General features: G+C 44.9%; 1 protein-coding gene across 5 annotated transcripts in view; it reads left to right on the forward strand.

Moving 5' to 3' along the window:
• myo6a (myosin VIa) overlaps positions 1-17,728 on the forward strand; it is a 265,925-nt gene that overhangs the window by 95,250 nt on the left and 152,947 nt on the right. For all 5 annotated transcript variants that reach the window (XM_070889988.1, XM_070889986.1, XM_070889990.1 and 2 more), the window contains exon 3: positions 15,754-15,823. In XM_070889988.1, the coding sequence (XP_070746089.1) occupies positions 15,754-15,823 (70 nt within the window). The remainder of the gene's footprint in view (positions 1-15,753; positions 15,824-17,728) is intronic.

The following is a 17,728-nucleotide window of genomic DNA, read 5'->3' on the forward strand; positions in this document are numbered from 1 at the left end:
TTAGGGGGCTTATACACTTTGCCCACCAGTGACTTTTTTCCCCTTATTATTCCTTAACTCCACCCAAACTGTTTCAACATCCTGATCCTTTGAGCATATATCGCTGCTCACTATTTCTGTTGTTCCATCTATTATCAGTAGAGCTACCCCACCTCCTTTTCCTTTCTGTCTATCCTTCCGGATGGTCAAATACCCCTGAATATTTAATTCCCAGTCCTGATCACTTTGCAACCATGTCTCTGTAATGGCTATCAGATCATACCCATTTGTCTCAATTTGTGCTGTCAACTCATCTATTTTGTTACAAATGCTACGTGCTGTGTGAACATGTTTAGTAAGAATGTTTATACATTGAAAGTCCCATTCAAATTAATTCCCAAAGGAAAAGGTTTCATTATCATAAGACCATAAGAATTAGGAGCCAGAGTAGGCCATTTGGCCCCTCGAGCCTGCTTTGCCATTCAATGAGATCATGGCTGATCTGACATGGGCTCAGGTCCACTTCCCTGCCCGCTTCCCATAATCCTTTATTCCCTTGTCGCTCAAATATCTGTCTATCTCCGCCGTTTATATATTCAGTGACTCAGCTCTCTGGGGTAGAGAATTCCAAAGATTTACAAACCTCAGAGTATAAATTCCTCCTCATTTCTGTTTTAAATGAGCGGCCCCTTATTCTGAGACTATGCCCCCTAGTTCTAGAACCCCCGTGGGAGGGGAAACATCCTCTCTGCGTCTACCCTATTAAGCCCCCTCATAATCTTATACATTATTTGGAATATATGATGGCTCCATGAAATAAATATATATAAATATGTACATATATATAAAAAATCACAAACAACGTTACAACACGTCATCATCATAGGCAGTCCCTCTGAATTGAGGAAGACTTGCTTCCACTCTTAACATGAGTTCTTAGGTGGCTGTACAGTCCAATACGAGAACCACAGTCCCTGTCACAGGTGGGACAGATAGTCGTTGACGGAAGGGGTGGATGGGGCAGGTTTTCCGCACGCTCTTTCCGCTGCCTGCGCCTGATTTCTGCATGCTCTCGGCGATGAGACGCGAGGTGCTCAGCGCCCTCCCGGATGTACTTCCTCCACTTAGGACGGTCTTTGGCCAGGGATTCCCAGGTGTCGGTGGGAATGTTGCATTTTATCAAGGAGGCTTTGAGGGTATCCTTGTAATGTTTCCTTTGTCCATCTTGGGCTAGCTTGCCGTTTAGGAGTTCTGAGTAGAGCGCTTGCTTTGGGAGTCTTTGTTCGCATGCCCGACACGTGGCCTGCCCAAAGTTGCTGGTCAAGTGTGGTCAGTGCTTCGATGCTGGGGATGTTGGCTTGGTCAAGGATGCAAGGAAGAGTGTTCGAAGATCAGGACCTCAAATCTGCCACCAAGCTGATGGTCTACAGGGCTGTAGTGAGACCCGCCCTCCTGTATGGCTCAGAGACGTGGACCATATACAGTAGACACCTCAAATCACTGGAGAAATACCACCAACGATGTCTCTGCAGGATTCTGCAAATCCCCTGGGAGGACAGATGCACCAACCTTTCACAATAAAGATAGTGATGACACACCAGCCACTGGCCTACTCCAGAGTGACTTTTATATAAAAAAAAAGAAGCCCTGCACCTTTACAAACAGAAAGTTAAGTTATGGCAGAAGGAGTTGTAGGAGTTGTGTACAGACCTCCAAACAGTAATAGGGATGTTGGGGAGGGCATCAAACAGGAAATTAGGGGTGCATGCAATAAAGGTGTAGCAGTTTTAATGGGTGACTTTAATATGCACATAGATTGGGCTAGCCAAACTGGAAGCAATACGGTGGAGGAGGATTTCCTGGAGTGCATAAGGGATGGTTTTCTAGACCAATATGTTGAGGAACCAACTAGTGGGGAGGCCATCTTAGACTGGGTGTTGTGTAATGAGAGAGGATTAATTAGCAATCTCATTGTGCGAGGCCCCTTGGGAAAGAGTGACCATAATATGGTGGAATTCTGCATTAGGATGGAGAATGAAACAGTTAATTCAGAGACCATGGTCCAGAACTTAAAGAAGGGTAACTTTGAAGGTATGAGGCGTGAATTGGCTAGGATAGATTGGCGAATGATACTTAGGGGGTTGATTGTGGATGGGCAATGGCAGACATTTAGAGACCGCATGGATGAATTACAACAATTGTACATTCCTGTCTGGCGTAAAAATAAAAAAGGGAAGGTGGCTCAACCGTGGCTATCTAGGGAAATAAGGGATAGTATTAAAGCCAAGGAAATGGCATACAAATTGGCCAGAAATAGCAGCGAACCTGGGGACTGGGAGAAATTTAGAACTCAGCAGAGGAGGACAAAGGGTTTGATTAGGGCAGGGAAAATGGAGTACGAGAAGAAGCTTGCAGGGAACATTAAGGTGGATTGCAAAAGTTTCTATAGGTATGTAAAGAGAAAAAGGTTAGTAAAGACAAACGTAGGTCCCCTGCAGTCAGAATCAGGGGAAGTCATAACTGGGAACAAAGAAATGGCAGACCAATTGAACAAGTACTTTGGTTCGGTATTCACTAAGGAGGATACAAACAACCTTCCGGATATAAAAGGGGTCAGAGGGTCTAGTAAGGAGGGGGAACTGAAGGAAATCTTTATTAGTCGGGAAATTGTGTTGGGGAAATTGATGGGATTGAAGGCCGATAAATCCCCAGGGCCTGATGGACTGCATCCCAGAGTACTTAAGGAGGTGGCCTTGGAAATAGTGGATGCGTTGACAGTCATTTTCCAACATTCCATTGACTCTGGATCAGTTCCTATGGAGTGGAGGGTAGCCAATGTAACCCCACTTTTTAAAAAAGGAGGGAGAGAGAAAACAGGGAATTATAGACCGGTCAGCCTGACCTCAGTAGTGGGTAAAATGATGGAATCAATTATTAAGGATGCCATAGCAGTGCATCTGGAAAATGGTGACATGATAGGTCCAAGTCAGCAAGGATTTGTGAAAGGGAAATCATGCTTGACAAATCTTCTGGAATTTTTTGAGGATGTTTCCAGTAAAGTGGACAAAGGAGAACCAGTTGATGTGGTATATTTGGACTTTCAGAAGGCTTTCGACAAGGTCCCACACAAGAGATTAATGTTCAAAGTTAAAGCACATGGGATTGGGGGTAGTGTGCTGACGTGGATTGACAGACAGGAAGCAAAGAGTAGGAGTAAACGGGTACTTTTCAGAATGGCAGGCAGTGACTAGTGGGGTGCCGCAAGGTTCTGTGCTGGGGCCCCAGCTGTTTACATTGTACATTAATGATTTAGACGAGGGGATTAAATGCAGTATCTCCAAATTTGCGGATGACACTAAGTTGGGTGGCAGTGTGAGCTGCGAGGAGGATGCTATTAGGCTGCAGAGTGACTTGGATAGGTTAGGTGAGCGGGCAAATGCATGGCAGATGAAGTATAATGTGGATAAATGTGAGGTTATCCACTTTGGTGGTAAAAACAGAGAGACAGACTATTATCTGAATGGTGACAGATTAGGAAAAGGGAAGGTGCAACGAGACCTGGGTGTCATGGTACATCAGTCATTGAAGGTTGGCATGCAGGTACAACAGGCGGTTAAGAAAGCAAATGGCATGTTGGCCTTCATAGCGAGGGGATTTGAATACAGGGGCAGGGAGGTGTTGCTACAGTTGTACAGGGCCTTGGTGAGGCCACACCTGGAGTATTGTGTACAGTTTTGGTCTCCTAACTTGAGGAAGGACATTCTTGCTATTGAGGGAGTGCAGCGAAGATTCACCAGACTGATTCCTGGGATGGCAGGACTGACCTATCAAGAAAGACTGGATCAACTGGGCTTGTATTCACTGGAGTTCAGAAGAATGAGAGGGGACCTCATAGAAACGTTTAAAATTCTGACGGGTTTAGACAGGTTAGATGCAGGAAGAATGTTCCCAATGTTGGGGAAGTCCAGAACCAGGGGTCACAGTCTGAGGATAAGAGGTAAGCCGTTTAGGACCGAGATGAGGAGAAACTTCTTCACCCAGAGAGTGGTGAACCTGTGGAATTCTCTACCACAGAAAGTAGTTGAGGCCAATTCACTAAATATATTCAAAAGGGAGTTAGATGAAGTCCTTACTACTCGGGGGATCAAGGGTTATGGCGAGAAAGCAGGAAGGGGGTACTGAAGTTTCATGTTCAGCCATGAACTCATTGAATGGCGGTGCAGGCTAGAAGGGCTGAATGGCCTGCTCCTGCACCTATTTTCTATGTTTCTATGTTTCTAATTATGAAAATAGAATCCGTGCCAGTTTTGGTTCAGTGAGGAGCACTCTCGCCTTTGAGTCAGAAGGCTGTGATTCCCCGCCCCACTCAGGAACTTGAGCGCTGGATTTCGGCTGACACTTCAGGGAGTGCTGCATTGTTGGAGGTAATGTCTGTCAGAAGTGACATTAGTTCGGCCCCGTCTGCTCTAGGGTAGATCTGCAAGATTCCACAGCACCATTCCCCCAGTGTCCTGGCTAATATTTATCTTTTAACTAATATCAATTCCATTGCCATTTGAGGGACCTTGTGTATAAAATTGACTGCTGCATTTGGTTATACAACACCAGTGCTTCATCAGCTGAAAGCATGTTGGGGTGTGCTGAGGATGTCAAAGGTGCTATGTGAATGCAGGTTCTTGGTCGTCGTGTCCATATGGAGTTAAGAGCTTGGCCGCAAGAGCTCCTCTTAACATAGTCCCTTTATACTATGTGCTAAAATGAATCCGATAAAGAATTAAGCAAACCTCATGAGATGGGCATGTAAAAGGATCCTTTGGGGATTTGTTCCTGTACAGGTGCAGGCAACACGAGTACACATTAGCTTATTGCTGAGTGAACATGTTTAGTAAGAATGTTTATACATTGAAAATCCCATTCAAATTAATTCCCAAAGGAAAAGGTTTCATTATCATAACATAATAATTACGAGCAGGAGTAGGCCATTTGGCCCCTTGAGCCTGCTCTGCCATTCAATAAGATCATGGCTGATCTGATCATGGGCTCAGCTCGACTTCCCTGCCCGCTCTGCATAACCCTTGACTCCCTTATCGCTCAATAATCTGTCTATCTCCGCCTTTTATATATTCAACGACCCAGCCTCCACAGTTCTCTGGGGCAGAGAATTCCACTGATTTACAACCCTCCGAGAGAAGAAATTCTCCTCATTTTTGTTTTAAATGGCAGCCCCTTATTCTGAGACTATGCCCCCTAGTTCTAGATCCCCCTTACGAGGGGAAACATCCTCTCTGCATCTACCCTGTCAAGCTCCCTTATAATCTTATGCATTATTTGGAATGTATGATGGCTCCATGAAATAAATATATATAAATGTGTATATATTATATATAAAAAATCACAAACAACGTTATAACACATCATCATCATCATAGGCAGTCCCTCGGAATCGAGGAAGACTTGCTTCCACTCTTAACATGAGTACTTAGGTGGCTAAACAGTCCAATATGAGAACCACAGTCTCCGTCACAGGTGGGTCAGATAGTCGTTGAGGGAAGGGGTGGGTGGGACTGGTTTGCTGCACGCTCTTTCCGCGCTTGATTTCTGCATGCTCTCGGCGACGAGACTCGAGGTGCTCAGGGCCCTCCCGGATGCACTTCCTCCCCTTAGGGCGGTCTTTGGCCAGGGACTCCCAGGTATCGGTGGGGACGTTGCAATTTATCAGAGAGGCTTTGACGATGTCCTTGCACATTTCCGCAGCCCACCTTTGGCTCGTTTGCCGTGAAGGAGTTCCGAGTGGAGCGCTTGCTTTGGGAGTCTCGTGTCTGGCATGTGAACTATGTGGCCTGCCCAGCGTTCCAACACATACTGTAAAAGTGAACATTCCATTCTCCCTATGGTGAGGGGCGAAGATCTACTTTGGATTGATGCCTCTTGGTTTACATCTGTTGCCAATAAGCTATTCCAGAGAGCCTCGGTCTGCACTGCTTTCTTGGTTCCACAGAGAACAGCAGCAGTGTGATTGCCGGCACTTCTGGAGAGCCTCACTGTCGATATTTTGCTAACTGCCTGAGCTGTCTTCAAGCTGAGGTGGTTTTCAGTGCGACTTGTTGTAAATGGTTAGGTTTGTTCAGTTAGCTGCTGGAGAATGTGTCAAAAACACAACCTTTTAAACAGCTGGTGGACTGCGTGCAGTTCTGGTCACCACAATACAGGAAAGATGTGATTACATTAGAGAGGGTACAGAGGAGATTTACCAGGATGTTGCCTGGACAGGAGAATATCAGCTATGAGGAAAGTGCATAAAACTAAAGGACACAAATGCACACAAAGATAGCAAAAATCTGGAACTCTTTCCCCGCCAAATGGCTGTGGATTCTGGGACAATTGGAGCTTTCAAGACTGAGATTGATAAATTTGTGTTAGGCAAACGTAATACAGGGCATGGAGCAAAGGCAGGAAAATGGAGCTGAGATTCAGATCTGCCATGAGGATGTTGCCAGCACTGGAGAATTTTAGCTACGAGGGAAGGTTGGATAGGCTGGGTTTGTTTTCTTTGGAACAGAGGAGGCTGAGGGGAGACCTTATTGCAGTGTATGATATTATGAGGGGCCTGGATAGAGTGGATAGGAAGGACCTATTTCCCTTCACACACAGGTCAACAGTCAGGGGGCATAGATTTAAAGTAATCGGTAGGAGGTTTAGAAGGAATTTGAGGGGAAATGTTCACACCCAAAGAGCGATGGGGGTCTGAAACTCACTGCCTGAAAGGGTGGTAGAGGCACATTTAAAGGGTACTTGGATGTGCACTTGAAATGCCGTAACCTACAGGGCTACGGACCAAGAGCTGGAAAGTGGGATTAGGCTGGATAGCTCTTGGCCGGCTGGCGCGGATACGATGGGCCGAAATGGTCTCCTTCCGTGCTGTAAATTTCTTATGATTCTAGGATTTGAAAAATTGACAGTTACGTATAGAATAGGTACTGCAATGGAATACAAGTTGTTTACTGTCCAAAGGAGAATCAAGATAATTCACAGATGACTTCACTGATCAAATGTGTTAAAATATCTGCCTCCCTCCCTTGGGATTTCTCGTATTTCTTAGCAACACAGCACTTGTTTTTCTTTATTCAAAGCTAGCCACGGTTATTAGTGCTGTTGACAACACGTTCCTTTTATAACAAAATCCTTTGGTACTTTTCTGTGGCACAACAGTTCTGAACTTTCTCCACATACTTGTGGCTGCACTGCAGTTTCCATAAGCCACATGGGTCTTTGGCAATGAAACCTGCCCCCCTGAGCTGGCTATCTCCAGCAGTTTCTGTTTTTATTTCAGATTGCCAGAATCTGCTGTATTTTGCTTGTGTCTCTACGCTGGATATCAGTTGGCATAGCCTGGACATAAAAAATTACACTAAATCACTTCATGGCAAATACATTGTGCGCTCGGTGCAGTTTTGCAACATCATCCCTCCAGTGCAGTGTTGAATGAGCGCTGCACTGTCCGAGGCGTCGTCTTTCAGATGAGACGTTAAACTGAGACCCTGTCTGCTCTCAGTTGGACGTAAAAGATCCCATGGCACCTTCGAAGAAAGCGGGGGAGTTATCCCCGGTGTCCTGGCCTATATTTATCCCTCAATCAACATAACAAAAAACAGATTATCTGGTTATTATCACATTGCTTTTTGTGGGAGCTTGCTGTGTGCAAATTGGCTGCTGCGATTCCCACATTACAACAGTGACAACATTTCAAAAAGTAGTTAATTGGCTGTAAAACGCTTTGAGATGTCCAGTGGTCGTGAAAGGCCCTATATAAATGCAAGTCTTTCTTTTGTTTATCTCAGACCTCTGTCTGCAGGCTAAACCCATTGTTTAGAATATTATTTACAGATTAAGATTGCTGGTCACGGGAATGTGGGAAGGGAGGACCTTGAGACAATCACTATCACTAGGGGGGTAGTGCAGGACAGGCTAATGGGACTCAAGGTAGACAAGTCCCCTGGTCCTGATGAAATGCATCCCAGGGTATTAAAAGAGATGGCGGAAGTTATAGCAGATGCATTCGTTATAATCTACCAAAAGTCTCTGGACTCTGGGGAGGTACCAGCGGATTGGAAAGCAGCTAATGTAACGCCTCTGTTTAAAATAAGGGGCAGACAAAAGGCAGATAACTATAGGCCGGTTAGTTTAACATCTGTAGTGGGGAAAATGCTTGAAGTAAGGAAGAAATAGCGGGACATCTAGATAGGAATAGTGCAATCAAGCAGACACAACATGGATTCATGAAGGGGAAATAATGTTTAACTAATTTACTGGAATTCTTTGAGGATCTAACGAGCATGGTGGATAGAGGTGTACCGATGGATATGGTGTATTTAGATTTCCAAAAGGCATTTGATAAGGTGCCACACAAAAGGTTACTGCAGAAGATAAAGGTATGCGGAGTCAGAGGAAATGTATTGGCATGGATCGAGAATTGGCTGGCTAACAGAAAGCAGAGAGTCGGGATAAATGGGTCCTTTTCGGGTTGGAAATCGGTGGTTAGTGGTGTGCCACAGGGATCGGTGCTGGGACCACAACTGTTTACAATATACATAAATGACCTGGAAGAGGGGACAGAGTGTAGTGTAACAAAATTTGCAGATGAGACAAAGATTAGTGGGAAAGCGGGTTGTGTAGAGGACACAGAGAGGCTGCAATGAGATTTAGATAGGTTAAGCGAATGGGCTAAGGTTTGGCAGATGGAATACAATGTCGGAAAATATGAGGTCATTCACCTTGGGGGAAAAAAAAACAGTAAAAGGGAATATTATTTGAATGGGGAGAAATTACAACATGCTGCGGTGCAGAGGGACCTGGGGGTGAAACTCTTTTAGAGTCTACCTGCAAAACATAAAACATGTATCCGTGCCACCCGACCTGGATGACACACCCCAAAAAGTTAGTTTGCAGGTGCAGCAGGAAATCAGGAAGGCGAATGGAATGTTGGCCTTCATTGCGAGAGGGATGGAGTACAAAAGCAGGGAGGTCCTGCTGCAACTGTATAGGGTATTGGTGAGACCGCACCTGGAGTATTGCATGCAGTTTTGGTCACCTTACTTAAGGAAGGATATACTAGCTTTGGAGGGGATACAGAGACAGAGGGGGTACAGAGACGATTCACTAGGCTGATTCCGGAGATGAGGGGGTTACCTTATGATGATAGATTGAGTAGACTGGGTCTTTACTCGTTGGAGTTCAGAAGAATGAGGGGTGATCTTAAAATAAAACATTTTAAATAATGAAAGGGATAGACAAAGATAGAGGCAGAGAGGTTGTTTCCACTGGTCGGGGAGACTAGAACTAGAGGGCACAGCCTCAAAATGCGGGGGAGCCAATTTAAAACCGATTTGAGAAGGAATTTCTTCTCTCAGAGGGTTGTGAATCTGTGGAATTCTCTGCCCAAGGAAGCAGTTGAGGCTAGCTCATTGAATGTATTCAAATCACAGGTAGATAGATTTTTAACCAATAAGGGAATTAAGGGTTATGGGGAGCGGGCGGGTAAGTGGAGCTGAGTCCACGGCCAGATCAGCCATGATCTTGTTGAATGGCGGAGCAGGATCGAGGGGCTAGATGGCCTACTCCTGTTCCTAATTCTTATGTTCTTATCATCTTATAAAAGAATATATTGAAGCATAAAAACACAAGACACTGTATATAAAAAATAATAACCAAACTTACCCAATATAATTTACTGGTTTGACTGCTTAAAATGATATAAAGAGTGAGTCCAATTTGCCTGTAGCGCCTTGCAGAGAATTCTTGGTGAGAATCTGGTTGTTTATGTCAGATAATTGCTCACAATTCCGCGAGGTGAATACAAGACTGAAGACCGTGAGAGAGTCTCCTTTGATGTAAAAGCACTCCTTTTTGAAGATTGTTCTTAACAAGCCATGAACAAGTGTGCACCAGAGTAAACATTGGGTTAATGTGGCACGAGCCGTATCGTGGCTTCATGGTGTGCGCACACCTCCCCAGTTAGACTGGCTCACCTTGTAAGAGAATGGACCGCAAATTGCGGCACCTCCGGGTGCGTGCGATGTGTGCACGCGCCTGAAGAGGTCCCGCAAGTTCCGGATTTAGGCATGCACTGCGCATGCGCCCGAGTCCGGCACTTGCAATCTGTCACAATTTCTTTTGGCGGATCGCACGAATGTGAAGTAAAGTGCCTCTGCGGGTGGAGATATGGGCTATTTGCCCAGCGAATGTCCTTCAAACTCTTACGCCTGGTAGGCGTAAGGCCTGCTTTTACCAGCGTAAGACTTTTAAAAGATTTAAAAAAATGTTCTGACTAATTTTTATATTAAAAACCCTGTCCATTAAGGTAATTTTATTTTTAACACTAACATTTTTTTTTCTGAAACATTTAATTTAATTCACTTTCTATTCCTTTTAAATAAGTGAGGTGTTTTTTAAATGTATGTATTTTCTTTATTTTGGGGGGAGCAGGGTATTCCCATTCATAGTAATGGAAGCTCCGTACAAACAGTGCTCCCATTACAGTACCATCAATAAGAAAATACTTTTCAATTGATGCGCTTACGCTCCTGGGATACGTGGGCCTCTATGCTGGGCTGCACAGCTAGGCCTCGGAGCGGAAGTGTTCGTTCCTCCGGGACCACCGGGTATTTTCGTAATTTGGTTGCAGTCGTAGGCGTCCGTCCGCAGGAAGCCTCTGGGCCAATATTACATCTTGAAACCACTATCATCAAGAGAAATCCACATGGAGCAGCAATTTACACAAACAATGGACTCGGCTTTATGTAACCTGGCCTGAATTGAAACAAAGAACCCATTTAGTACAGCTGCTTCCCACTCAATACAATAATGAGGTCGAGCTTCATGTAGCCAGCTATTGGTCGTCTACCGACTAACTTAGCTGCAGAACAAATGGATTCTCGCACGAATCTCCCAGCGACACCATTGGCCGAAGCCTTTTTTTAATTTGGATTTACCCTGATTATCTAAAATCACACAAAATAAAGCTAGAAATCCACTAGAAGCAGCCAATATTTTATAAACAAAGTCTTTGATCTTTGCTGCAGAGCACAGCATCTTGTGTTGGCTGATTTGAATGTACTTTCTCACCTTTGTGAGGCTGTCCAGTCATCATCATCATAGGCAGTCCCTTGGAAAACTTGCTTCCTCAGTCCTTAGGTAGCTGTACAGTCCAATGTGAGAGCCACAGTTCATGTCACAGGTGGAACAGATAGTCATTGAGGGAAAGGTTGGGTGGGACTGGTTTGCCGCACGCACTGTCCAGTGCAATAGTCGTGTCACAATTAGAGTTTTGTTCATTGATAAACTGCCAATGTCAAACACAGCAGAGATCAGCGTCCACATAGGAATGCAAATTCAATCAGATCGATATTTGAGCAAAGCACCTTGAATGCTGCTGTTGTAGATACTGGACTCTTTTCCCTTCAATCTGTTTCAGCGAATTCACTGACACACGAACACTTTTAGTCTTAGCAACATAAGACCTTTATTCTGTAGATTCTCCGGCCGGGACCTGTTAGGATAAAGGGAACACTCTCGGTTTGAGCCTGTCCTCCTCTCTCCTGACAAGTCCTGTAACAGTACAAAAGCTCAACACTTATACATTGTTACAGCAGAACACATTTGAGTGACACTCAGTTTATACAATCATTGGTCGATTTCCCCCATAGCATACCCAATTGCAGGCTAGCAACTCTCTGACATAGGGCGGGCCCTATGGATGTGTTTACAGTTTCGGTCTTACAAGCATTTCCCTATTTTACAGCTGTTTATAGCAGCCCCTCGTCTGACTCATGTCTGACTTTTGCTTTTTCACGTAACTCGTGTTTGACCACAACTCTGAGTAATCCTTTGTTTGTGTCGACAGGGCAAATATCGCAGCTGGACAATTTCTCTTGGCCATTTTCCCATGATCCCTTACTAACACATTCGCAAACCTTCTATCTACATTCTCACTGTTTCCAAGACTCATTAGTCGTATTGAATATTGTGTATAGCTGTGCTGAATGCAAATGCAATCCATTCTGAAGTGATCCTGCCAGAATGTGCACACCGTGACATCACAAAAAAAACACATTTTGCAAGAATCCACTTAATCCACAGCCGTTGGACGAATGGTAATCGGAATAGAGTTCATTGCCTTGAAAGTTGGTCAGGTATGCAGATTTTAAGAGGGTCTTAACCTTCGTTGGAGAACAGCATCTTTCAACAGCTTAGTCGTGGTCATTACAGTGCCAAAAGTTGTGAACAGATTTTTTTCCTGCGAGAGATCATATATTACATTGCTCGAGAACATCCATTCCTTTGCCTATCAGCAGTCAATCCTTGGGACATAAGAACATAAGAAATAGGAACTGGAGTAGGCCATACGGCCCCTTGAGCCTGCTCCCCCATTCACTAAGATCATGGCTGATCTGATCATGGACTCAGCTCCACTTTTCTGCCCGCTCCCCATAACCCCTTATCCCCTTATCGTTTAAGAAACTGTCTCTTTCTGTCTTAAATTTATTCAATGTCCCAGCTTCCACAGCTCTCTGAGGCAGCGAATTCCACAGATTTACAACCCTCGGAAAAGAAATTTCTCCTCAGCCCCTTATTGTAAGATCATGCCCTCTCGTTCTACTCTTCCCCCATCAGTGGAAACATCCTCTCTGCATCCACCTTGTCAAGCCCCCTCATAATCTTATATGTTTCGATAAGATCATCTCTCATTCTTCTGAATTCCAATGAGTAGAGGCCCAACCCACTGAACCCTTCCTCATAAGTCAACCCACTAATCCGCGGGATCAACCTCGTGAACCTTCTCTGAACTGCCTCCAAAGCAAATGTATCCTTTTGTAAATATGGAAACCAAAACTGCATGCAGTATTCCAGGTGTGGCCTCACCAATAACTTATATAGCTGTAGCAAGACTTACCTGTTTTTATACTCCATCCCCATTGCAATAAAGGCCAAGATACAATTGGCCTTCCTGATCACTTGGTGTACCTGCATACTATTCTTTTGCGTTTCATGCACAAGAAGCTCCAGGTCCCGCCGAAAGTGTTTCTGTTTGAGGTATCACTGAAAACAGCATTTTGATGGTTTCAACCAAGACACAGTTTGTTCTTTCAGTGAAAAAAGAATTCAGACATTGTAATATCACTCATTCTTTTCCTTCTTCTCCTCCTCCCCCCGACCAGGGAAGTTCATCGAGGGGGCTCGTGTACACCACAACACTTTGCACACTGACATTGCATGACAAACCATTTGATTAATTTTAATTTTGATCTTCTGTTCTGCTGGATGGGGAAAGAAAGAAAAACCTGTTTTTATATAGTGCCTTTCATGACTTAGAAACATAGAACATAGAAATTTACAGCGCGGAAGGAGGCCATTTCGGCCCATCGTGTCCACACCGGCCGACAAAGAGCTGCACAGCCCTTGGTCAGCAGCCCTGAAGGTTACATATAAACCTATGAACAATGACAGAAAGGCAAAGAGCACCCAGTCCAACCAGTCCGCCTCACACAACTGCGACATCCCTTAGACTGAAACATTCTACACTCCACCCCAACCGGAGCCATGTGATCTCCTGGGAGAGGCAAAAACCAGATAAAAATCCAGGCCAATTTTGGGGAAAAAAAATCTGGGAAAGTTCCTCTCCGACCCATCCAGGTGATCGAAACTAGTCCAGGAGATCACCCCAGCCATATTCTATTCCCTGCAGTATTTACCATTACCGTCCAACAAAAGGTCATCCAGTTTCATCCCAATTACCAGCTCTAAGTCCGTAACCCTGCAGGTTACGGCACTTCAAGTGCCCATCCAACCATTTCTTAAGTGGTGAGGGTTTCTGCATCCACCACTCTTCCAGGCAGCGAGTTCCAGATCCCCACAACTCTCTGCGTAAAGAAGACCCCTCCTCCAGGACATCAAAACTGCTTTACAGCCAATGAAGTACTTTTGGAGTGTTGTCGCTGTTGTAAGATAGACTTAGAAAGCCTTGGATTTATCTAGCGCCTTTCATGACCACCGGACATCTCAAAGTGCCTTACAGCCAATTAAGTACTTTTGGAGTGTGGTCACCATTGTAATGTAGGAAACGTTGACTGTTTGCTTCAGATTTACTTCCATTAGAATCCCCAATACTTGGCACGACAGGCTGTTATAAGACAAAAAGACATTGTGGTCTAGAATTGGGGTTTTTCCTGGAGGTTTCATCACATGACCTCCCGTTGCTAAGTGTCAACTGTGGCTCAGTGGGTAGCACACTCGTCTCAGTCAGAAGGCTGTGGGTTCAAGTCCCACTCCAGGAACATGAGCACAAACATCTCGGCTGACACTCCCAGGGCAGTGCTGAGGGAGTGCTGCACTGTTGGAGGTGGCGTCTTTTAGATGAGGCATTAAACCGAGGCCCCATCTGCTCTCTCAGGTGGACATAAAAGATCCCATGGCACTCTTTTGAAGAAGAGCAGAGGAGTTATCCCTGGTGTCCTGGCCAATATTTATCCTTCAATCAAGATAACAAAAAAACAGATTATCTGGTCATCATCACATTGCTGTTTATGGGAGCTTGCTGTGCACAAATTGGCTGCTGCGTTTTCCACATTACACCAGTGACTACACTCCAAAAGTACCTCATTGGCTCTAAAGTACTTTGAGATGACCGGTGGTTGTGAAAGGCACGATATTACTCAAGTCTTCCTTTCTTCAGCCGCCACCGCCCCCCTCCATCCCCCTGCTCCCGTCTGACACGCCCATCCCCACAGTAGACCGCCCACCCCCCACACCAATTGGAAGATGATTAGACTCTTCGTTACCCGATTGGATGGCTCTTGAATCTTGAGTCAGACAGAATTTGTTCCCCCCCATTTCTAATATTTTCAGAACTAATAAACAGAAATGTTCAATGAAAATGAAAAAGGAACACTTTGTTTTTAATGTCGCTATGATTTTTCTCCCGAGTTCGCATCATCATCATAGGCAGTCCCTCGGAATCGAGGAAGACTTGCTCGCACTCTTGACATGAGTTCTTAGGTGGCTGCACAGTCCAATACGAGAACCACAGTCTCTGTCACAGGTGGGACAGACAATGGTTGAAAGAAAGGGTGGGTGGGACAGGTTTGCCACGCACACCTTCCGCTGCCTGCGCTTGATTTCTGCATGCTCTCGGCGATGAGACTCGAGGTGCTCAGCGCCCTCCCGGATGCACTTCCTCCACTTAGTGCGGTCTTTGGCCAGGGACCCCCAGGTGTCAGTGGGGATGTTGCACTTTATCAGGGAGGCTTTGAGGGTGTCCTTGAAACGTTTCCTCTGCCCACCTTTGGCTCGTTTGCCGTGAAGGAGATCCGAGTCGAGCGCTTGCTTTGGGAGTCTCGTGTCTGGCATGCGAACAATGTGATCAAGTGTGGTCAGTGCTTCAATGCTGGGGATGTTGGCCTGGTCGAGGACGCGAATGTTGGTGCATCTGTCTCCAGGGTTCACAGCAGTGTCCTGGAGATTAAGTTTTAATTCCTGGAGGCTCTGTCCGGAGCAACCTTAGCTAGAATTTCAGCTGTGGAGATGAATAAATCCAGGATTAGCAATTAACTGAGGGGAGGGGGTGTGGGCACCTATGGAATTGGTTAGAACCTTTCCATTTGTTCCTTTTGTAATTATTAGTATCATAATGTTTATAGTGAATACCAGTTCTGTTCTCTTAAAGCTGCCACATTTGCCCAGCATTTCATTAACACTCTGATTTTTTCCCCCCTCCCCCAGACTTTTCTAGCACCCGTCAACCAAGTTTTTCCCGCAGAAGAGGATAGTAAAAAGGATGTAGAAGATAACTGTAAGTAGGACATGTGAGCTGTCCGGGATGTGGTTCAACACGCGTACTTTGCTAATGGCCTAAAGTGTGTGTCTGAGTTGCAGGACTCACGCTGACTTTGAACAGCTTGAACTCTTAACCCAATGCAAAATGTTTAGTAAACCATCCTGCAATTACACAACACTTGATGACCTTCACGTTTATGATAGCATGGAAGCAATCCCACCTGTCTGTCTAGGTTTTCTAAAGCACGCTCCCAGACATTTTGTGATGATCCTTACAGAATGATCCGTAATTAATCTTTCTGTAATTAATGGCTTAAGGAATTTCTCCTGAAAATGAATCTCCATATTGGGTCTCTTTTATTACAAAGAATTGTAATTTATTCCCCATGCTCCAACTCCAGGAGTTGACCAAAACGTGCTTGCAATCTGGAGTTAACAATTTAATGACGCTGACTTTGTTTTCCTGCCTCCTTATTTAAGGAGGGATATACTTGCATTGGAGGCAGTTCAGGGAAGGTTCACGAGATTGATTCCTGAGATGAAGGGGTTGTCATAAAGAAAGGTTGAGCCTATACTCATTGGAGTTTAGAAGACACAGAGGTGACCTTATTGAAACATGTAAGATTCTGAGAGGACTTGACAAGGTAGATGCAGACAGGATGTTTCCCCCTCGTAAGGGGAATCTAGAACTAGGGGGCATAGTTTCAGAATAAGGGGTCGCCCATTTAAAACTGAGATGAGGAGGAATTTCTTCTGAGGGTCGTGAATCTGTGGACTTCTCTACCCCATTGAGCTGTGGAGGCTGGGTCACTGCATATATTTAAGATGGAGATAGACCGATTTTTGAAGGATCAGGGAGTTGAGGGTTATGGGGAGCAGGCAGGGAAAAGGAGTTGAGGCCAGGATCAGATCAGCCATGATCTTATTGAATGGTGGGGCAGGCTCGAGAGGTCAAATGGCCTACTCCTGCTCCTATTTCTTATGTTCTTATGTCCGTCCCTTCTATCGGGGGTCACTGACATTGCTGGGATCAGAACCTTGCCATATCGAGAATAGTGGGTGTGAACCGGTGTCCTGCATTGAATGGAATGATATGAAGGAACTCTGTTGCAGGGGACATGTCACCTGCAATTTTATTTTAAAACCTAGTTTACAACAAGCAGCCTTGTTTGTTTAAATCGCATTAACTTGATATTTCACTTCTGAGAAGGAAATGAAGGATTGCAACAGACATCTAGTTCAGGAAGATTAAAATGAAGTAACAAATGGTGCCCTATGTTAATCTTTGGCACAATGCATACAACCCATTAATAACGGTCGTGTGTATTCAGAGCTACCCATATCAATGCATGAAACACAACAAATCCTTAACTTTACATTTAAAACAAAAGAGAGGGCATCATAGAACTGTAGAAATTTACGGCACGGAAGAAGTCCATTTCGGCCAATCGTGTCCGCGCCGGCTGACAAAGAGCTATCCGGCCTAATCCTAATTTCTAGCTCTTGGTCCGTAGCCCTGTAGGTTACGGCACTTCAAGTGCACATCCAAGTACTTTTTAAATGTGGCGAGGGTTTCTGCCTCTACCACCCTTTCAGGCAGAGAAAGATGGGTATTTATTTTTTGAAATCGGCATGGATACCAGAGTGGTTGGTGGTGCACGCTGCTGTTTTTGCAAAGTCACAGTATCGGGAAAGATGAATGATGTCCTTGCCCCCTCGCATCCGTGCAATCGAATCCATCGGAGAACAAACCGAGTACCCAATGTAACCACTGTTGCAGATTGCTCATGACTTAATTCGCATTATGCGATCATTCCTGTTGAAGTTAAATCAATCGGATTTGTAGTTGCTGCTGGCAGCAGATTTTCAGTCTAATTGCTGTGCTTTGGGAGGTGAAGCGACACTCTTGTTCCCTCAAAAG

The sequence above is a fragment of the Pristiophorus japonicus genome, chromosome 9 (genome assembly GCF_044704955.1).
Source record: "Pristiophorus japonicus isolate sPriJap1 chromosome 9, sPriJap1.hap1, whole genome shotgun sequence".
Taxonomy (NCBI): Eukaryota; Metazoa; Chordata; class Chondrichthyes; family Pristiophoridae; genus Pristiophorus; species Pristiophorus japonicus.